The sequence below is a fragment of the Loxodonta africana genome, chromosome 10 (genome assembly GCF_030014295.1).
Source record: "Loxodonta africana isolate mLoxAfr1 chromosome 10, mLoxAfr1.hap2, whole genome shotgun sequence".
NCBI classification, from domain to species: Eukaryota; Metazoa; Chordata; class Mammalia; order Proboscidea; family Elephantidae; genus Loxodonta; species Loxodonta africana.
Genome location: NC_087351.1, coordinates 62,153,461 through 62,177,156, shown reverse-complemented (window position 1 = coordinate 62,177,156; position 23,696 = coordinate 62,153,461). Strand labels below are relative to the sequence as shown.

General features: G+C 41.0%; 1 protein-coding gene across 3 annotated transcripts in view; it reads left to right on the top strand.

Annotated features, from left to right (window-relative positions):
- The window catches only part of CDKL1 (cyclin dependent kinase like 1), a 91,578-nt gene that overhangs the window by 63,262 nt on the left and 4,620 nt on the right, over positions 1–23,696 (top strand). For all 3 annotated transcript variants that reach the window (XM_064292452.1, XM_064292451.1, XM_010588623.3), the window contains 4 exons: positions 10,185–10,257; positions 16,517–16,607; positions 17,543–17,743; positions 20,899–20,981. In XM_064292452.1, coding sequence (XP_064148522.1) covers positions 10,185–10,257; positions 16,517–16,607; positions 17,543–17,743; positions 20,899–20,981 — 448 coding nt within the window. The remainder of the gene's footprint in view (positions 1–10,184; positions 10,258–16,516; positions 16,608–17,542; positions 17,744–20,898; positions 20,982–23,696) is intronic.

Here is a 23,696-nt window from a genome sequence, read left to right as displayed (position 1 = left end):
TACAGTTTTTCATAGTGATCTGATATGATTCCCTTAATTTCAGTTGGGTCTTGTAATATCACCCATCTCAGTTCTTATTTGGGTTATTTGCTTCCTCTCCTGTTTTTCTTTTGTCAGTTTCACCAGTGGTTTACCAATTTTGTTAATTTTTTCAAAGAACCAGCTTTTGGTCTTGTTAACTCTTTCAATTGTTTTTTCTGTTTTCTATTTCATTTAACTCTGCTCTAATTTTAATTATTTCCTTTCTTCTAGTGTGTGAAGGTTTCTTTTGTTGCCCTCTTTCTATTTGTTCAAGTTGTAGGGATAATTCTTTGGTTATGGCCCTTTCTTCTTTTTGTATGTATACATTTATTGATATAAATTGACCTCTGAGCACTGCTTTCACTGTGTCCCAGAGGTTCTGATAGGAAGCGTTTTCATTCTCATTGGAATCGATGAATTTCTGTATTCCATTCTTGATGTCTTCTGAGCAGGGTATTGTTCAGTTTCTAAGTGTTTGATTTCTTTTCCCTACTTTTTCTTTTATTGATTTCTACTTTTATGGCCTTATGGTCAGAGAAGATGCTTTGTAATATTTTGATGTTTTGGATTCTGCTAAGGCTTGCTTTATGACCTAATATGTGGTCTATTCTAGAGAATGTTCCATGTGCACTAGAAAAGAAAGTATACTTGGCAGTTGTCGGGTGGAGTGTTCTGTATATGTCTGTGAGGTCAAGTTGGTTGATTATGGGATTTAGATCTTCCGTCTTTATTGAGCTTCTTTCTGGATATCCTGTCCTTCACCAAAAGTGGTGTGTTAAAGTCTCCTACTATAATTGTAGAGCTGTCTCACTTTTCAATGCTGTTAGAGTTTGTTTTATGTATCTTGCAGCCCTGTCATTGGGTGCATAAATATTTAATATGGTTATATCCTCCTCGTATATTATCCCTTTAACCAATATATAGTATCCTTTCTTCTCCTTTGTGGTGGATTTAACTTTAAAGTCTATTTTGTCAGAAATTAATATTGCCACTTCTGCTCTTTTTTGATTGTTGTTTGCTTGATATATTTTTTTTCATCCTTTGACTTTTCATTTGTTTGTGTCTGTAAGTCTAAGGCGTGTCTCTTGTAGTCAGCATATACATGGATCGTGTTTTTTTTGTACATTCTGCCACTCTCTGTCTCTTTATTGGTACACTTAGTCCATTCATATTCAGTGCAATTGTGGATAGGTATGAGTTTAGTGCTATCATTTTGATTTTTGTGTGTGTGTTGTTGACAGTTTCTTTTTCCCTTTTTTTTTTTTTGTGCTGAGTAGTTTATATTTTCCTCTTCTTCATTGTTGTTGATTTTGCTTCTGCTGAGTCTCTATTTTTTTCTGGTATTTTATTTTGATGAGTAGGATAGTTAGTCTCTTTTGTGGTTACCTTAATATTTACCCCTGTTTTTCTAAGTTTAAACCTAATTTTATTTCTTCATATCACCTTGTCTTCATCTCCATTTGAAAGATCTATGACTATGACTACATTTCTTAAAAAAAAAAAAATTAGTCCCTCTTTATTATCTTAATGTGGCCTTCTTTTATGTAATGACACGGCTGTTTCCCTGTTTTGAATGTTTTTTTATCTTGATTTATTTTTATGATTTCCCTGTCTGGATTTACATCTGATCGTCCTGTCCAGTGTTCTGGTCTTAGGTTGATATCTGATATTACTGATTTCCCTAAACTTCTGTTTATCTGGAAATGTCCTAATTTCACATTCATATTTGAGAGATGGTTTTGCTGGACATGTGGTTTTTGGCTGCCAATTTTTTTCCTTCAGTGCTTTATATAAGTCATTCCATTTCCTTCCTGTCTGCATGGTTTCTGCCGGGTAGTCCAAGCTTATTCTTATCGACTCTCCTTTGTAGGTGACTTCGTTTACCCGTAGATGTTCTTAAAATTCTCTATCTTTGGTTTTGGCAAGTTTGATTATAATATGTCTTGGTGACTTTTTTTAAAAAATCTACCTTATGTGGAGTTCTATGATCATCCTGGATTGATACCTTCTTATCTTTCATGATATTAGGGAGGTTTTCTGCCAATAAATCTTCAACAATTTTCTCTGTGTATTCTGTTATCCTTCCCTGTTCTGGTACTCCAATCACTCATATGTTATTTCTCTTGATAGAGCCCTACAAGATTCTTAAGGTTTCTTCAGTTTTTTAAATTCTTTTATCTGATTTTTCTTCAAATATATTGGCTCCAAGTGCTTTATCTTCAAGGTCGCCAATTCTACCTTTCACTTGCTTGATTCTGCTCCTCTGACTTTCTATTGAGTTGTCTACTTCTGTCATTTATTGTTAATCTTCTGAACTTCTGATTGCTGTCTCTCTATGGATTTTTGCAGGTTATTAAGTTTTTCATTATGTTCTTGAAGAACCTTTTTATTTCTTCAGCTGTTTTATCTGTGTGTTCCTTGCCATGTTCAGCATATTGCCTGGCCTCCTTCCTTATGTCTTTATGAGTTCTGTATATTAATCTTTTGAATTCTGCATCCAGTAATTCCAGGAAGTCACCTTCACGCAGAAGATTCTTTGATTCTCTGTTTTGAGAGCTTGTTGAAACGATCGTGATCTGTTTCTTTATGTGGTTTGATATTGACTGTCGTTTTCAAGCCATGTATAAGTTATTGTGTTAGTTTATTTTATGTTTGCTTACTGTATCCTAGTTTCTTGCTTTGTTTTGTTTTGATATGCCCAAATGGGTTGCTTGAGTGAGCTAGCTTATTTTCACCTTCGGGGCTCTGATGTCCTGTCACCAGATGGCTAGAGCTGTTATCAGGCATATGAGCTTATGAGTCCATTCACTTTTCTTGTGTGGATACAGTTCAGGTGTCCAGGTAGCTGGTCATCAAGTGTGTGGTACAGGTTCTGTCATACAGTCTTAGAGGGGCAGGGGTGTTTGGTGTAGGTACCAGTATCTGGTTGCAGCAGGAGGTCACGCTCTGAACAAGGCAGGGGGCTGAGAACTGTCCCCCAAATGTCTCTGAGGAAAGCGCACCCTTGTTCCCTCGAGCGTACAGGTGGGTGGGTTCTGCAGATGGACCATGGGCACCCAGTGTTTTTGGTTTTAAGAACTGGGAGGTATCAGTTATCCTTGGGCCCCTGTCGCAGGTGTCTGGGTGACCTGAGAGGAACCACCAGTCCTTAAGCCCCCGATGGAGGTAGGTGAGTTCCCTGTTTAATAGGCAAAGTGGTGTCAAATATCAAACGCCCATCTGTCCACTGCACAGCTAAAACGGTCGCAGTCTTCCAGCAAGGGCCTATTCTGCTGGAATAGGCCCACACGGGTCCACGCAGGGGGGAAAGGTATTCAACTTCCATGGACCATTTATGCCTGGACAGGAGCTGCTTCTGTCCTGAGCCTCCCAGGTTAGTGGAGCTGGCAGATGATCTTTTCCCCCTGTTGTAAATTCATTCCTTCTCCAAGTCCAGGAGTATGGCTCAGGGAGCTCAGCAACATAGGCCTAGAAAAATCAGTAGCCTCTGAAACCTACTTGGGGTAGGGGGCATGGTAAAATATACACAAGTACTTAGCTTTTGCCAAAAGCATCGTTCTTTTCTGGTTCCGGAGGTGTGGGTAGTCTGTGCAGCTGGCTGCTTCTCCCTGAGAAAACTGCAGCCGAGTGCTACCACCAGCCTGCTGCAGCCGCTTCTGGGAATGGTGCCTGAGGGAACCCAGCGATTCAGGTCTGGCAACTCCTGTCCACTTCTGAATGGTCTCTCTCTCCTGCCACTCAGTACGTTTTCTAACTTTGCCTTTGATGTTCAGGGCTCCTAGCTTGTCATAAATATAATCGTTTCACTTGATTTTTCAGGTCTTTGTTGTAAGAGGGGATTGCTGGAAGCATCTGGCTATTCTGCCATCTTGGCCCTGCCTCTCACTCTCTGTTTCTTTAAAGTTGTTTTCATCTGTTTCTTCTTGTCTTTCTTTTTAGAGGCTTTTCTCGGTTCTATGCTCATGGTTAAGAGTAGGGAACTATTGGGAGCCGTGAGTTTGTTGATAGGATTTGTCAACTCTGAGCTTCATTGTGGGATGATCTGGCTGGGCCATACGTTGAGGGAACACCAACGTCAGAATCTTTAGATCCTTTCCTCCTAAGCTTCTCCCAAAAAGTTTTCCAGTATTTTGCCTGCATTGTGAAGGTCTGGCCCACCAGCTTCCTGAGAACCTAGTGAGGGAAGCAGACTGGGGAATCTCAGGCTTAAACATTTAGTATATATACAATCTCTTAATCTCCTGTTTTGGAAACAGCATCCACAACCTCAACTGTGCCAAATATCCTCAATTTTATCCTCTCCAGAAAAAAAAAAAAAAAACTCCAGAATTCTACCAGGTGCGGGAAAGAGAGTTCCCTATTGTCATAGAACAGAGGAGGGCATGTAGGGATTTAATTGCTTCCCAGACAAGTTTTACCCATTCCTCCTTCACACCAAGATCCATAGGTATCTTGATAGCCAGTTCCTGAGCATTTTGAGGACTCTTTGGGTTAAATTGGTTTATTCTCAGCTTTCCCCTAGGTTCACTTAGACTTCAGCTTTCCTGGATCTGCTAAGTCAGGTATCACCCATTCAAATGCTTTCCAGATTCCAAAATGTGTTGTTACCGTCTCTTCTCTTGTTCTCCTTAATCTTGTGGGTTTTTTTTTCCTTAAAAACCCTCTTCAGTGTAGGTTTTGAGAGGGAGTGGAATTAGATGGATCTGTTCAATCCACCGTCATAATCCAGAAGTCTTTTGACTTCTTCAGTTGGCTTCTGTGACAGTATATTCACCTGCGTGTCATCTTCATTGCTCGCTCAATGCTCGTTGCTGTGTCCTGCTCCTCTTTCTGAACTCTAAATATTGAAGGACTTCTGGGCTTACGTCTGACCTGTTCTCTTCTCCTGCATTCACTTCTTGAGTGACTCCATCCAGTCCTAGGGCTCTAAATACCATCAGTATGATTATGCTTCCCAAATTTATTTCCAGCCCTGACCTTTCTTCTGAATTCAAAACTGCCTACTCAGTCTTCACTTGGAAATCCAAAAACCATCTCAAATTACCCATCTTCCCCACCTCAAAACCAATTCCTCTCCCAGTGCTCTTCTTAGTAAAAGGTACCTTCAGGTATCAGTTACTCAAGCTAAAACTTGAGCGTAATTTCTTAATTCTACTCTTTCTCTCACATCCAGTTTTTCAGAAAGCCTTAGGGCTCTATTTTTTTGTTGTTATAAAAATATGTATAACATAACGTTTGTCAACTCATGTTTTTTACATGTACAATTTAGTTATAACAATTATAATTAATCATGTTTTATAATCATCACCAATATCTGTTGCCACATTTTCTATCACTGTAAACAGAAACTTAATATTTCCCCCTCCCTCCTACCCTGGTAACCACTAGAAAATCTTAGAGACTCTATTTTTAAAATAGAGCACAAATCTGACCATTTCTCACAACCTTAACGACTACCTCGGATGTCTCCTTAATCAGAGAAGTTTTCTGGATGATCTTGTATCACATAGCACTTCTTTCGTCATCCTCTGTGTGTATGTACATACTACATTCATATCTCATATATATGTGTGTGTATATGTATACACACACACACACACACACACACACACACGTACCAAACCAAATCGATTCCAACTCATAGCAGTCCTATAGGACAGAGTAGAACTGCCCCATAGGGTTTCTAAGGCAGTACATCTTTATAGAAGCAGACCGCTATATCTTTCTCCCACAGAGCAGCTGGTGGGTTTGAACCACCAACCTTTCAGTTAGCAGCTAAGTGCTTAATCGCTGTGCCACCAGGGCTACTCATATATATATATATATATATATATACGTATACATGAGAAAGAGAAAACAGTGTGTTAAATGTTAACAATAGGTGTTCTTTGTACCATTCTTGCAACTTTTCTAAAAATTTGAAATTATTTCCAAATTAAAAGTTAAAATATATTGAGTTAGTAATGTTGTAGAAATTCAGCTAGTATTTACAAGGATCTTAAAATTATGTTAATATTGCTAAGATATACCTTACAGTTGTGGGATGAGAAATTTTTTCTATTTTTAAACAATCTCAAACTTTGAAAAAACCAGCAAGTGCAGTATGAAAAACGTTTTTCCCTGACCTATTTGAAAGTATGTCGCCAACATTCATGCCCCATTACTCCTCCATGCATTAGTGTGCATACATTATTATTATTTTTTATTGTGTTTTAGGTGAAAATATACAATGCAAATTAGCTTCTCACTTGAAAATTTATACGCAAACTGTTTTGTGACCTTGATTGCAATCCCCACGATGTGTCAGCACTCTCCCCCTTTTCCTTTCCACCCTGGGTTCTCTGTGTCCATTTGTCTAGTTTTCCTGTCCCCTCGTGCCTTTTGGGCAGGTGTTGCCCACTTGGTTTTGTATACCAGATTGATCTAAGAAGCATGTTCCTTACATGTGCTATTGTTTGTTTTAGAGGACTGTATAATCTTTGGATGAAAGGTAGACTTCCAGTAACGGCTTCAATTCTGAGTTAGAAGGGTGTCCAGGTGTCATAGCCTTGGGGGTTCCATCAGTCTCTGTCAGACCAGTAAGTCTGGTCTTTTTTGTGTTTTGAATTTTGTCCTATATTTTATTCCCGCTCTGTCGAGACCCTCTATTGTGATCCAGTACTGGTAGCCAGGTACCATCTAGTTCATCTGGGCTCAGGCTGGTGGAGGCTGTGGTTCATGTGGTCCTGTGAACTAATATTTTCCTTTTGTCTTTGGTTTTCTTCATTCTCCTTTGCTCCAGGTGGGATGAGACCAATAGATGTACCTTAGATGGCTGCTCACAGGCTTTTAGGACCCCAGATGCTACTCACCAACTGGAATGTAGAACATTTTCTTTATGAACTGTGTTATGCCAGTTGACCTAGATGTCCCCAGAGACCATTGTCCCCAGCCCTCAGCCCCAGTAACTTGGTCCCTCAAGGTGTTTGGATGTGTCTAGGAAGCTTCAATAGCTTTGCCTTGGTCAAATTGTGCTGACTTTCCCTATATTGTGTGTTACCTTTCCCTTCACCAAAGTTAACACTTGTCTACTATCCAGTTAGTGATTTCCCCTACCCAACCCTCTCCTCCATTGTACCATCAAAGACTGTTTTTTTCTGTGTGTAAACCTTTCCTTGGGTTTTTATAATAGTGGTCTCATATAATATTTGTCATTTTGTTATTGACTTATTTCACTCAGCATAATGCCCTCAAGATTCATCCATGTTGTGAGATGTTTCACGGGTTCATCATTGTTCTTTATTGTTGCGTAGTATTCCATTGTGTGTATATACCATAGTTTGTTTATCCATTGATGGCACTTAGGTTGTTTCCATCTTTTTGCTACTGTGAATAATGCTACAGTGAACATGGGTGTCCATCTGTGTGATAGATCTTATTTCTCTAGGATATATTCCTAGGAGTGGGATTGTTGGACCATATAGTATTTCTATTTCTAGCTTTTTAAGGAGGTGCCATATCATTTTCCATTTTACATTTCCCCCAGCAGTGCATAAGAGTTCCAATCTTCCTGCAACCTCTCCAACATTTGTTATTTTTCTGTTTAGTGCCAGTAATGTAGGGGTGAGAATCTATCTCCTTGGAGTTTTGATTTGCATTTCTGTAATGGCTAATGATCACGAGAATTTCCTCATGTGTCTGTTAGCCACCTAAATGTCTTCTTTGATGAAGTATCTGTTCATATCCTTTAACCATTTTTTAATTGGATTATTTGTGTTTTTGTTGTTGATTATTATTAACTTCAATCCTCATATTGTCCTCAGTTTGACTAGTAGGGGTCTTTCAAACTGGTTCTTGAATCCTTTTGATATCTCCCTATCACTTTTTGAGCATTTTCTTTACTTTCTTGCACAACAATATATTCCACACTCATCTTGTTTCTTCTCTAACCCAATGCTAGAATCAGGTTTTTCTCCAAAGAGCTCTTGTTCCTTTTAGTAGAAAATGGTATTTAGAAACCAAGATATCAGCTGTAGGTGTACTCATTGCTATTAGGGTGTTACTGCTCCAATGTCCTCTCAGTGGACTGAGCTGGAGAATATTATGTATGTATAGCCAATTCCAGTCCAATACCACAGGATATATTTTGTTTTCTTCCTTTTCTATATTTGTAACTCCCTTCTCCAGCAGTGAAAAATCTGGCTTGTATTCTCATGTCAGAGTGCAGCAGCTAAAAGGGATCTTTGAGAGAATCTGAGGCTTCTTCATTCTAGACGAAAAAAGCTGAGTAATAAAGAGTTGAAGTGAGTAGCTGGTCCAAGATACTAGGAATTTAGTACAGAGTTTTTGCAATTCAGAATTGTGTGACAGTGCACACAGAATTAGAGGAGCGTTAATGATATGCTAGTCCTATAGGGTTGCTATGAGTTGTAATCGACTCAATGGCAAGGGGTTTGATTTTGGGTTTTTAGTGCAATTTACTTTAAAACTTTCCTTTTGTATAATTTCTTTTAGAAAATGTTTTTAGAGACTACAGTGCCGGGCATGATAGCCTTGTATTGTTTTATTCATTGAATGATCAAAATGTATCCCCCCCTTTTTTTCTGGATAAACAGTGGAGGCTGTGGAAAAATTTTCCTCCTAAAATGTCCCCTTTTCAGTTGAAATTTTCTAGGGCTTTCTAGACAGGTGAGTTTTTCCAGCATTTGTGCCTGAGTCCCCTAGAACAACGAAAAGACATTGGAAAGAAGTTACTTCAAACCCAGAGACATAACTCTGGTCCAGAAAAGTCCCAGCTAATCCTCCTTGTGGTGGCCTCTGCGTTTCCTCACATTGTCTCCCTCTCTGCTCAAGCATCCTCTGGTCTGCTTGAAAGGATTTCCTTCCCAGATGTCTGGCCTGTAACAGCAGTGGCCTCAAAGCCTCTCCTAGAAGCTGGAAATGATGTTTTTTGATCACTTTAAATTAACACAACTACTCAAGTGTTTCCTCCCTGGCTTACTTATTACTTCTGCCTGAGGAGCACAACGAGGTTGTTTAATGGTTTCATTCACAAAAACAGTAAATCCACTGGTATATGGGACATTTCTGAAAATAAATGTACTATTCCTGTAATGCACTTTACTCATTGTCTGATATTCTTAAAAGGGTTACCTAAACCTTCCAGAAAAGTGATCTTTTTCAAATTCACATGGAGGACTTGCTGGGACCACTTGCACTGGTCATACAAGGTTAGAGCCAGGGAAGAAGTGCTGGGAACAATGGCATCGAGCTTAGATGCTCTGATAGAGGACAGGGTGGGAAGCTGTGAGCAGATGCAGCAAGCCCCCAGACAGGAGCATTGTGGGGAAAGAACCAAGATGCCTATCAGGTTATTAATTATTGTTAATTTTTGTTACATGGTGTGCAATATAATCCTCTTCTCTATTGTCTTAGTCAGGGTTTCTCTAGAGAAATAGAAGCAGTGACACAGAGAGAGAGAGAGAGAAACAGTTCTGCCAAAATATCTATTTATAGTCTGGGGGCAGACTACGCCATAAGGAAATGCTCCTTTGAACTAATTGATTGCTTATATTAGATTATATTACGGAAGGTCATTATATCACATTACATCACATCACATTAAGGAACAGCAATTAGTCTAGTGTTTGACCAAACCGCTGGGAATCATAGCCTAGCCAAGTTGACACATAAAATTAAACGTCGCACTTATCTTCATTACCTAAAAAAACAAACACAACAACAACAAAAAAACATGTGTAGCAGTTGTGCCCACACATGGAAGATGAGTCCTGTGCAAGGCTGTCAGTTGGTAACTTGGAGAAATAGGCATCTTTTATGCTGTATGTTAACTAACTTTATATCAACAAAAAGTAGAAATGGAGATCAGATTGCCAGGCAGTTTCCCAGAGGTGTCACAGATGTTTGAGGTAGGTGGTCATTAATACTTGATCCTGAGGAAGTAAACATTAGCCTTTGTGTTACCTTGCTGTGCCCAGAATTCAGCAGTGTGCTGAGTGTGTGTTCTTTACACTTTGGGTCCATGCATGACTGAAATGACATTATAGGGTACCTAGAATTTTTCACTGCTTATGCTTGCCTGGGTTTAATCCTTTTCTTTTCTTGAGCTGAATTCCATAGCCACACTAAAGAATGTGTTTGTGCTGCTTCTCTGTTTTTATTAGGGTACCAGAACAACTCGTGAGGAGCATAACTTGGCAGATACTGCAAGCTGTAAATTTCTGCCATAAACACAAAGTAAGTCTCATGATCTCCCTTAAAAAATCAGAAGGCTGCTTTTAAGCTGAGGTGGGGCCTTTGTACAGTTTATATCATGCTTTTGTGATATAATTTTTACCTAAATCTTCATAAGCCTGGTTGAGATAAGTGGAGGCTAAAAATACCAGCCTACCTATTCCTCCTTGCTCAGGTTGTATAAAAAATGCTTTTTTATGATTTTAAGAAACTATATGTATAAACGAATTGGAAACTACTCCCATTTAAGGTACAATTCCATCCCCTTAGAGGCTGTATTGGTCCGGTACCACCAAAGGCTTTGAAGTTGAGCAGGGGGATCCCAGGTGGTGACTCACGTCCATTTAGTTGTAGTAGGTGGAGTCCCATGCGTGCTGCAGAAGTGCTAGCGTCTGTTTTGGTGAGGTCCGAGTGCCAAGTCTGGACCAAAGCAGCCCAGTGGAAACCTCTGAGACCCCCCGGGCTACAGATGAGCTGGCGAGAGGCACAGTGGACTGCCGTCCAGGTACTGTGATTTCACAGGTGCTGGGAAGTCTGCTGCTTCCTGAAGTTCAACATGGCCCACTACCTGCACATAGAAACCAGCTTCTAATGTTAGAGCTTCATTTTGGCCACCAGGGCAGTTTGACTGCAACATGTCATCCTGTCGACTGCCTGGGCAGAGTTAGCTGGTAGTGCTGAGTCCCCTTCTGTGCACTGTTGCAGATGATTTCTCTGGAAGCTGTGTTCCCAGAGGGAGAAGCCCTGAGAGCAGCCAGCAGTTCTCTCCACTGAGCCTCTAGTTAGCTGGAGGCTGCAATCCTTGTGAAAGCACTTGTGTATCAGGGAGGGAGGATGCGTTATGTTGCTATTAAATGTAAGTGAGGGGGGCGAGCACGTTCCAGACAGCAGGTTTTAGGTCAGGCCAGCGGGAGAGGGAGAGATAGCACAAGGCCCTGGTTCAGAGACAAATATGCATACCACAGTCCCCTGGAGAGCCCTGGAAGTTCTGTTTGTCTCCATGTGCTAGTGCTGATGGGGGAAGGGTGCAGAGACTCTGGAAGAATTTGCATATCAGAGCGGGAGCACATTCTTACGTACAAGTCCTTCTGACCATGTCATCAGGATATTCACAAGTGTACCCATTTATGGCAATATATGAAACCAGCAGTAAAGGAGTAGAGCTCTCAGAGCCATTAATTACTGACAACCAGATAGATTTATAATAATTCAGAAATTGCCTTGCAGAAGATTTGCCAGAGTAATAAATACCCATGGGGAAACGTTGACCCTAATCTCTCAGCTCAGGGCCCTTTGGAGTGAGAACTACGCCCAAGAAGAACCCTGCCCTCTCCCCTTCCCATATTTTAAAAGTCAAAAATAACCCCAGGGCTTCAGGCTGAAGGCCAAAGAGGATTTCCTCAGGCTGCAAAAGGCTCCAACATTCCCCTCAAGAATGGAGGACTCTTGGGAGAGAGGAAGATTGTTAAAAACCCTGACTGGTATTTTGACCCATTATGGTATTTTGTTTTCCTGTAATTGTTCATTAGGTTGTTGATTTGAACTTTGCCAAGGAAATTGTCATATAATAAGAAAATCATGTGAAGATTCTTTTCTTTTCCTTCTTTTAAATTTTGCCTTAGGTAAACGTTTATAGAGCAAGTTAGTTTCTCATTCAACAATGAATACACAAATTGTTTTGTGACATTGGTTGCAATCCCCGCGACATGTCAACACTCTACCCTTCTCCACCCTGGGTTCCCCATTTCCATTCGTCCAGTTGTCCTGTCCCTTCCTACCTTCTCCTCTTTCCTTTTGGGCAGGTGTGCCCATTTGGTCTCTCGTATTATGTGGTGATTCTTAAACTTTCTTCTCTCTAATATCACCCTGTTAAAGAATGTCGCATGCAGTTTGGAAACCACGGGTAATTTGAGTTTGAATTATTGTGTGGGGGCCACATCCTGAGGGGGAGATACAGCTCTAAGAACACTTGTGTATGGGACAGAGCTGACATCTAGCGACTCTCCCCAGAGTGTGAGGGTAGCCTACTCATGTTTATCTTGACAGGACGAATGTCAGAGTTGAAAGGGAGATCTCTTGGCAAGCTGATGGTTCCTGCCCTTCCCTTCCCCAGCTTATCTCAGCAGGCTCAGGGCTTGTCCTGTTTACTGTGTTCTGTTCTCAGTTAAACAACCCAATTGTGAATTCTGTCTATGCACCAATTTGCAGCTCCTGTAACTCTGATAAAAGGCTCACCCAGAGCTTTTTAATGTTTTCTCTTTCACCTAGGGTTGCCAGGTTAAATACATGACTCCCAGAGAAATTTGAATTGCAGATAAACAGTAATTTTTTTTTTTAGTGTAAGCATGTCCCAAATACTTGCATGGTACATACTTCTAATAAAAAATTTGTTGTTTACTTGAAATTCAAATTTAACAGGGTAGTCTGTATTTGATTTGTTAAATCTGGCAACCTTACTTCACCTTTCACCCTCCTTGGTCCTTTTGGGCCCATCAGGAATTTGGGGTGATTCAGGACATGAGAAGTATGGTACTAGATTTATTTTAGGTTGCAATTTACTCTCCACCACTCATCTGTCAGTTTGCCGTACTGTGGTGGCTTATGTGTTGCTGTGATGCTGGAAGCTATGCTACTGGCATTTCAAATACCAGTAGACTCACCCATGGTAGACATGTTTCAGCAGAGATTCCAGGCTAAGACAGATTGGGAAGGACCTGGCAGTCTACTTCTGAAAAAACTGGCCAATGAAAACCTTAGGGTTAGCAGCGGAACATTGTCTGATACAGTGCTGGAAGGTGAGCCCCTCAGGTTGGAAAGCGCTCAAAATACAACTGGTGAAGAGCTGCCTACTCAAAGTAGAGTCAACCTTAATGATGTGGATGGAGTAAAGTTTTCGAGACCTTCATTTGCTGATGTGGCGCATCTCAAAATGAGAGGAAACAGCTGTAAACATCCATTAATAATGGGAACAGGGAATGTACGAAGTATGAATTGAGGAAAATTGGAAGTTGTCAAAAATGAAATGGAATACTTAAAGATCAGTATCCAAGGCATTAGTGAGCTGAAATGGACTGGTATTAGCCATTTCGAATCAAACCATCATATGGTCTACTATGCCAGGAATAACAAATCAAACAGGAGTGGTGTCACATTTGTCAAAAAGGATATTTCAAGATCTATCCTGAAATATAGTTCTGTCAGTGATAGGATGATATCCATATGCCTACAAGGAAGACTAATCCCTGGAGAAGGACATCATGCTTGGTAAAGTAGAGGGTCGGCGAAAAAGAGGAAGACCTTAATGAGATGGATTGACAGTGGATGCAACAATGGGCTCAAGGATAACAAGATCGTGTGGGTGGCATAGGACCAGGCAGTGTTTTGTTCTGTTGTACATAGGGTTGCTATGAGTCAGAACCAACTCAACAGCACAACAACAACACAAGGAAGACCAGTTAATATAACTGTTATTCAAATTTATGCACCAACCACCAAGGCCAAAGTTGAAGAAATTGAAGATTTTTATAAACTTGTGCGGTCTGAAATTGATCAAACAATGCAATCAAGATGTAGTGATAGTTACTGGTGATTGGATTGCAAAAGTTGGAAACAAAGAAGAAGGCGTAGTAGTTGGAAAATATGGCCTTGGTGATACAAGTGATGCCAGAGATCACATGTTAGAATTTTGAAAGACCAATGACTTATTCATTGCAAATACCTTTTTTCAAAAACTATACACATGGACCTCTTTGGATGGACTACACAGGAATCAAACTGACTACAGCTGTGGAAAGAGACAATGGAAAAGCTCAATATCATTAGTCAGAACAAGGCCAGGAGTGCAGAACAGATCATCAGTTGCTCATATGCAGGTTCAACTGAAGCTGAAGAAAATTAAAGCAAGTCCATGAGAGCCAAAGTATGTCCTTGAGTACATCCCACCTGAATTTAGAGACCATATTAAGAATAGATTTGATGCATAGAACACTAACAACTGATGACCAGTTCTGTTGTGGAATGACATCAAGGGCATCATACATGAAGAAAGCACAATGTCATTAAAAAGACAGAAAAGAAAAAAGTAGACCAAGATGGATGTCAGAAGAGACTTAGAAATTTGCTCTTGAACATCAAGTAGCTAGAGTGAAAGGAAGAAATGATGACATAAAAGAGCTGAACAGAAAATTTCAAAGGGAGGCTCAAGGAGACAGAATAAAGTATTACAATGACATGTGCAAAGGCCTAGAGTTAGAAAACCAAAAGAGAAGAACACCCTCAGCCTTTCTTAAACTGAAAGAGCTGAAGAAAATATTCAAGCCTGGAGTATTGAAGGACTTTATGGACAAAAAACTGAACAACACAGGAAGCATCAAAAGAAAATGGAAAGAATACAGAGTCACTGCACTGAAAAGAATTGGTCAATGTTCAGCCATCTCAGGAGATAGCATATGATCAAGAACCGATGGTACTGAAAGAAGAAGTCCAAACTTCACTGAAGGCATTGGTGAGAAACAGGGCTCCAGGAATTGATGGAATACCAGTTCAACAAGTGGATGCAATGCTGGAAGCGCTCACTCATCTATGCCAAGAAATTTGGAAAACAGCTACCTGGCCAGCTGACTGGTAAACATCCATATATATGCCTATTTCGAAGAAAGGCAATTCATCGAAATATGGAAATTATTGAATAGTATCATTAGTAGCACACACAAGTAATATTGGAAACCCTGGTGATGTAGTGGTTAAGTGCTACAGCTGCTAACCAAAGGGTCGGAAGCTCAAATCTGCCAGGCGCTCCTTGGAAACTCTGTGGGGCAGTTCCACTCTGTCCTATAGGGTTGCTATGAGTTGGAATCGACTCAACAGCACTGGGTTTTTTTTTTTTTTTTTTTGGACAAGTAATATTATGCTGAAGATAATTAAAAAACAGTATTGTATACTGACAGCAGTACATCGACAAGGTATTGCCAGAAATTCAAGCTGGATTCAGAAGAGGACATGAAAAAAGGGTTATCATTGCTAGTATCAGATAGATCTTGGCTGAAAGCAGAAAATAACCAGAAGGATGTTTACCTGTGTTTTATTGACTATGCAAAGGCATTCGATTGTGTGGATCATAACAAATTATGGGAATTCCAAAACACTCAATTATACTCATGCAGAACCTGTGTGTAGATCAAGAGGCAGTTGTTCGAACAGGACAAGGGAATACTGTGTGTATTACATGGCTTAAAGTCACAAAGGTGTGTGTCAAGGTTGTATCCTTTCACCATACTTACTCAATCTCTGTGCTGAGCAAATAATCCAAGAAGTAGGACTATATGAAGAAGAACGGGGCATCAGGGTTGGCGGAAGACTCATTACCAACCTGCAGTATGCAGATGACACAACCTTGCTTGCTGAAAGTGAAGAGGACTTGAAACACTTTGATGAAAATTGAAGACTACAGCCTTCAGTATGAATTACACTTCAACATAAAGAAAACAAAAATCCTTACAACAGGACCGATAAACAACATCATAATAAATGGAGAAAATAATTGAAGTTGTAAAGGATTTCGTTTTACTTGGATCCTTAATCAATGCGCATGGAAGCAGCGGTCAAGAAATCAAACAGTGTATCGCATTGGGCAAATCTGTTGCAGAAGACCCTGTTAAAGTATTAAAAAGCAAAGATGTCACTTTGAGGAATAAGGTGCACCTGACCCAAGCCATGGTATTTTCAATTGCCTCATATGCATGTGAAAGCTGGACAGTAAATAAGGAAGGCTGAGGAAAAATTGACACATTTGAATTATGGTGTGCTGGCAGAGAATACTGAAAATACCATGGGCAGCCAGAAGAACGGACAAATCTGTCTTTGAAGAAGCACAGCCTTCATCTTATGCACTTTGGCGGTGTTATCAGGAGGGACCAGTCCCTGGAGAAGGACATCATGCTTGGTAAAGTGGAGGGTCAGCAAAAAGGAGGAAGACCCTCAATGAGTTGGATTGACACAGTGGTTGCAACAACAGGCTCAAACATAGCAACGATTGTGAGGACGCACAGGACCGGGCAGTGTTTTGTTCTGTTGTACACAGGGTCACTATGAGTCAGAACCTACTCTATAGCACCTAACGACAGCATTTTACTCTTATCCAAAATGCCAAAGATTCAAACAGTTTCTCAAATATTTGTTAATTATTCGTGTTTTCTTATCTCCTATTTTATGGATGCTCCTTACTAATCTTTTTTGCTTTTTTTGTTTGTTTATTTGTGACTAGTGCATCCATAGAGATATAAAGCCAGAAAATATCCTCATTACAAAACGCTCAGTGATTAAACTGTGTGACTTTGGCTTTGCTCGGCTTTTGAGTGAGTATTGAAGGTTTCTTTAGCTAAGTATAAAAGATGGAAAGGTTATTTACGTGATAAATGAGCTAAATGATACAGAAAGCCAGTTCTTTTGTATTTAGGGCATAAGGTTATACTTTTGTAATTACTGAAAATGTGTAGACACATGCTGGGGTTTAAAAATGTATGTGTAAGTTATACCGCGATAAACCCACCACTGCTGAGTCAATTCCGACTCATAGCAACCCTATAGGACAGAGTAGAATGCCCCATATGGTTTCCAAGGAGCGCCTGGTGGATTCGAACTGCCAACCTCTTGGTTAGCAGCTGTAACTCTTAACAACTACGCCACCAGGGTTTCTATACCATGATAAAATTGATATTGAAAAGTATGTTACTTGCCTTCTTTATACCATTTTTTGGTAGAGTAGTACTTTTCAGAATATTTAAAGGAGTGGTTCTCAGCCTTGGCTGCAGATTAGAATCATCTGGAGAACTTTAAAACTGTATCGATATGCTCCCAGCCCTCCCTAGGGATTCTGGTTTAATTGAATTGGGATTCAGTCCAAACATCACTATTTTTTAAAGTACCATACTCTGGAGTCCCTGAGTGGTGCAAACTGTTAACACGCTCAACTACAGCATGTTGGAAGGTTGGAAGATCAAGTCTACCCAGAGCCACCTCAGAAGATAAAGCCTGATGATCTACTTCTGAAAAATCAACCATTGAAAACCCTATGGAGCACAGCCCTACTCTGACACACATGGGGTCTCCAGGAGTTGGGGGTGATGGATGACAACTGAGAAAAAAAATTTCCAAGTGATTTTAATGTGCAACTAGTAATGAGAACTACTGATTTAGAAAAACAAGCTTGATTTTTTTAGGTTTTCCCCTCCCAGCTTTGACTCAGGGCTTCCCCTGCTCTTTCTGTTTTTCATGTTCCATCACTGGCCAGCTGGACCGAGTGACTACTACACAGATTATGTTGCTACCAGGTGGTACCGCTCCCCTGAGCTGTTAGTGGGGGACACACAGTACGGCTCCCCAGTAGATGTTTGGGCAATTGGCTGTGTCTTCGCTGAGCTGCTGTCAGGTGTGCCTCTGTGGCCAGGAAAATCAGATGTGGATCAGCTCTATCTGATTAGGAAGACCCTGGGTAAGTGGTGTTTTGTCCCACCTTTTGGGAAGCTGGATGTTTTTACCCATGTCCATGCACAGCAGAGCACAAGTTCTCACTTTCATCTTCTGCCCTTTGCACTTTGGAAAGCCTTCATGAGTGTCAATAAAAACAAGATGCTCTCAAAGCCTTATTTAAATGACTCCTTTAATTTTTTTTTTAAGGATGTCCGTATTTGTTTTAATAAAAATAAGTAACAATTACCCTGGTCTTACTAAGTGCCCAAAAAGACACATGATTCTCACTTCAGCATAGTTTGAATCAAGTTAAAAGCTGAATAATGATCACAGCAGCAGTAAAATCTTGGATTTCTTTAAGGGCTTAACAGTTTACAGAATGTGTTCATGTTTTATTTCATTTATATGGTAATTCATTCTTTGGATGTCCTTAACTCCAGCCTGCCAGGCTACTTTGGATTATACAGACTCCAAGTGTCAGGGAGAAAAGCTGGTTTCTCCTAAGGTCACTCTACTTGCCTTACTTCCCACCACAATGCTCTTTCCCCTCTTGGTACCTGCCTGATGGGAGAGAAGGAAAGGGAGAGGAGGGGAGGGGAGAGACAGTAAAAGATCCATATGCAGAGATTACGGTCTTCAAAAGTCAGAGAGTTTACATGCTACCCCTTTGAGTATCCCAATTTAAAGCATACTTTTCTCCCTCTAAACTCTTGTGGCACCTGCGTCATCACGTCTTCCCAAAGGTACTGTAGGCTGCCTGAGGGTGAAATCACGTCCGCTGTTTCTGTTTATGCTGCACTGACATTTGCACACGTTGTTGTTAGTTGCCATATAGTCAGCTCGGACTCATGGTGACCCTGTGCACAATAGAAAGAAACTTTGCACCATTCCCATGATCAGTTGCCGACTGGACTGTTGTGATCCATTGGATTCTTATTGGCTGAATTTCAAAAGTAGACCTCCAGGCCTTTCTTCCTTTTCCATCTTAGTCTGGAGGCTCCACTGAAACTTGTTAAGAATCATAGCAACACGTAAGCTCCACTGATAGATGGGTGGTGGCTGCGCTTGAGGTTTCGTGGCCAGGAATCGAGAATTCTACCACTGAACACAGTCGGCAGCAAATATTTGCTGATAGTTTGATTTTGTACAGTTACTTGTAAGGGACCTTGTAGCCCTTCTAGGGACATTCAGCCTCCCTTCTGTGTTTCCTCTGGTGATTTTAGGGCACTCCCCGTACTCTTCCTCCGGCTCTGTGATGGAAGAAGGTTATTTGGGTACAGGAAATTGCGTTCACGAAGAAGCTCCCTGAGAACCAGGGCAAGGCATTGTTGTTAGGTGCCATTGAGTCGGTTCAGACTCATAGCGATCCCATGCACAACAGAACAAAACACTGCCCAGTCCTGTACCATCCTCGTGATCATAGTTATGCTTGAGCCCATTGTTGCAGCCACTGAGACAATCCATCTCTTGAGGGTCGTCCTCTTTTTCCCTGACCCTCTACTTTACCAAGCATGATGTCCTTCTCCAGGGACTGGTCCCTCCTGATAACATGTCCAAAGTATGTGAGACAAAGTCTTGTCATCCTCACTTCTAAGGAGCGTTCTGGCTGTACTTTTTCCTGGACAGACTTGTTCGTTCTCTTGACAGTCCATGATATGTTCGATATTCTTCATCAACACCACAACTCAGAGGCATCAGTTCTTTGGTCTTATGCATTGTCCAGCTTTTGCATGCATATGAGGCAATCAAAAACACCATGGCTTAGGTCAGGTGCACCTTAGTCCTCAAGGTGACATCTTTGCTTTTTTAACACTTTAAAAAGGTCTTTTGCAGCAGATTTGCCCAATGCAATGTGTTGTTTGATTTCTTGACTGCTGCTTCCATGGGCATTGATTGTGGATCCCAGTAAAATGAAATCCTTGATGACTTCAATCTTTTCTGTTTATCATGATGTTGCTTATTGGTCCAGTTGTGAGGATTTTTGTTTTCTTTATGTTGAGGTGTAATCCATACTGAAGGCTGTGGTCTTTGATCTTCATCAAAGTGCTTCAAGTCCTCTTCGCTTTCAGCAAGCAAAATTGTGTCATCTGTATAATGCAGGTTGTTAAGAATCTTCCTCCGATCCCGATGCCTTGTTCTTCTTCATATAGTCCTGCTTCTCAGATTCTTTGCTTAGCATACAGATTGAATAATATAATATTTTTGTTGCTCACCCAAAATGGGGTGTGGCAAGTTTCTGGATCTGAGTGAGAGGTAGTTCCAAAACAAATTGGTAAGATTAGGCAAGTTGATACGCTGGGGTAGGAACTCCAGTTCAGTCCAATGGCGGCAGGTCCAGGGCCCATGGATGGCTGGTTTTTATTTTTCACTCTCCTCTGGAAAGGGGAGTGCTTCTGAGCATCTCCTTACATTCGTCTTCAGGTGTGGTGTCCCTAGCATTTTACATGAGAGTGATTTTACCTATTTGCCTGAAATGGGGGCAGGATGAGCTTCACATAATCCCCCCGGGATATAGAAATGCTCCTTTTGTTGCATCGCTTCACGTCGTAAGTACTACTAAGCAGTAGATGAAATGGAATTCCCAGGCGATCTCTAATATGTGCAAACAAGAAAAGATAGTTCCAATTTGGAAATGTACTCTTTCTAGCTAGAAAATCTTTCATGATTTGTTCCCTTCCTCTTCAAATATTTATCGAGTGCTAGGTATGTGTCAGGCCAGGCCCTGCTCTAAGTGCTAGACCAATGCATTCTGCTTATCTCAGCCATCAGGCTTCAGTTAACATGATTTTGATTTGTAATCGATGAGCTTTTGCTAAGAAAAAAAGTTTTTGTTTTTTTTTTTAATGTGTGTTTCCAGCTCAGTCCAATGGCAACAGGTCAGGGTTTGGATCAGTTGTCTGGGTTCCTCAAACACTTTATAAGTCCTAGAGGGGCAAGACCATTCCAGCCTTCTGTCTCTGTTGCATACCTCCACTATACCTAACAGGGTGCTTTGTTCACTGTAGGACTCAGTAAAGGCTGTTGATGGCTGCCTGAATGCTGTTCCTTCTGACTAGATAACCAGACTACAGCATTTATAGGTGTATGCACAGACCCACACAGCATCTACAGAGGGAAACCAGAGATCAGTGTTTGCTGCCATTCTCACTTTACCTTCTTTTTTGTTCTTGCCCAAAGGGGATCTCATTCCTAGACACCAGCAAGTATTTAGCACAAATCAGTATTTCACTGGTGTGAAAATCCCAGACCCTGAAGATATGGTGAGTAACTCATTTTAGAGGGAGCTGTGCATGTCAGGGCTAAGATTACTAGGGTGCTTAAGTGGTGAATGGTCTGTTTACTTGGTGAGTGGCAGAGCTGGCCTGGCCAGACTGGTTGGGGCTTGATAGTTGCTCACCTGCCTGAGCCTGAGGGCCCACCCTGCACTAGCTGGTCAGTCTAAAGATAAAAAAAGAAAATTGATGCAAGTTGGCCAGCAGGACCCTGGCCTTCGGGGCTAATTTAGAGACTGCTGGGAAGGGCTCAGCCAGCAGAGTGGACAGGAAGGCAGAGCTGCCTGCCTGTTGGAGCAACACCTGCCCTTTGTCATTGTCGACTATTGAACTGTGAGATAGCTCAGAATCAGTCAACTATGAGACAGTGACCTACGGAGAAAAAGTTTACTATTCCCTAGAATCATCCCAGTCCTCTACTCCAACATGCTCTCACCATAAGGAGACCATAACCCGTTGCCATTGAGTCAATTCGGACTCATAGTGGCCCTATAGGGTTTCCAAGGAGCACCTGGTGGATTTGAACTGCCAGCCTTTTGGTTAGCAGCCATAGCTCTTAACTGCTGTGCCACCAGGGCTCCATGAGACCACAGGGAAAACCGTTTTGAATTTGCTTGGCCAGCCTCATTCTGGTGCCTGTCCTTTATGCCGATGTGGAGAAAACACTCATGTAAAAAAGCTGAAGAACTAAAAATCTGCCTGCCTTAACTCATCCCAGTGAAACCATTAGACATGGGTATTATTTAATAGAAATAATTTGCTTTAGTGTTCCACCAGTAGGGGATTAATTAAATAAGTTATGGTATATACTTACAATAGAAATACCACAGAACCACTAAAAACAGTTAGATTTATATGTATTGACTTGAAAAAAAAAGTCCACAACATATTGTTAAATGAATAGTCATGAAACATAGGACAAAATTTTAATAAACAGACAAATGCATACATATACTTACATATATAAATTCATAATAAATAATATCACAACCTCTGAGAATTCATGCAACACTCCTTACGTTTGTGAAATAAATGGCTGCAAGGATATATACCAAAATATTAACAGCAGATGTCTCTTTGTGGTGGGATTTGGAGGTGCTTTATTATTTCTGTATGGTTGTCTGTATTTTCTGAATGTCTTCCAATGAGCATGCATTATAATAAAATCCACTTATAGCAAAATTAAAGTTTGTGAAATTCTGAGAATGGTACTTTCAAATTGAAACCAGCCCTCTGGTTGCTCACGGTTCCCAGGTAGAAGTTCTGTCTGTCCCTCCCGCTGTGCCTGCTGGGTCCCTCTCCCTCTTGGCTTTCCCCACTGTGAAGGCTTCCACTTCCCCTACTACTTCCTCCCTCCCTGCAGCACCAGGAAGAGGAAAAGTGGGTCCTGCTGGGATGAAGTGCCAGGAATGACCCCTGGCATATGGGAGGTGACCCATCAGGCTCCCTTGTGACCTAGACATTCACAGTTCCACATTACATGTTCCTGAGCGATTTCCTGTTCCTTCATCTACCAGTGAAGCATCAGAAGCAACCAGGCTTTCATAAATGTAAAAAGCTTCCCATGGTTTCCCAGAGGTTTTCCCACAGGACAGAAACACAGGAAGAAGCGGCGCGGGGGCTTCACTGGTTGAACATCTGTGCCCAGAATCTGCGGGTTAGTAACCCTAACAGAGGGAGGCCTGCTTGCTTCTGGGACTGGGAAACTGGCTAAGCAGGCAGGATGAGCCCCAGAGTATCTCAGCCAACTAGCTGGCCTCAACCCAGCAGTTGTTGCTGAGACAGCAGAGCCCAGTATCAGCAATGTCATGTCAATTCCCAGAAGTGCTCAGATTGAACACACAGAAATAGCAAGAGAAATATTTAAGCTAGGGGGAGGGGGTCTATTCTCAAGGGCTAATACAAATCTACTTAAGGAATTTTTTTTTTTCCGTTGAATTTAGGGAGTTCTAAAACAGAGGCTCTTATCTCTTACCAGTGATTATGTGCGTAATCACGAGTTGGTTGTAGAGGGCTGGTTTCCACGTTCAAAACAACAAGGTGCTCTTAAGCTTGACCACAGCATGGGATTGAGTTTCATTAGATGAGCCTGGCCAGTACTCTAGCCTCCAGCTCACACACTGCAGTCTTTATCCCAATAATGCACCATGGTCATTTATTTCATTCATCTTGGCTGGCTGTATTTTTTTCAACTTCCCTTCTCAATTGCCCCTTTGTTAGTGGTGTATCTGTTTAACTGGTCTGTTTGTCTCCCTGACATTTGACATTCCTCCCACTTTATAGTATTCGTTGTTGTTCCTGATTGTATCCAGCATGTGACTGGAGCAAAATAGCCTTATATGGCCAAAGGGAGATTGATGAATGTCTGCTTAGGAGACTCTTGAAACAGCAGGCTGATGAGGCAAACAGCAGGCTCTTGTGGGAGCAGACAACAGTGTTTATTCCAGAAAACCAAGAAACATCTGGAGATTACCTAGGTAGGGGGAAAAAAAAACTATTTTGAGCTCCCTTTATGTAATGCTAATTAATGCAATAATTATGGCTCCCTTTATATAAATGCCAAAAATTATGCTGAGAAAATCGAGTTATATAAATTGAGGCATTAAAAAAAATGAAATAGCAATTTCTCAGTAAGCTTTTTTTTTTTTTAATCTGTGCTTTCGCATAATTTGCTGCCTTCAGTGGTTCTTTAGGAAGTGAATG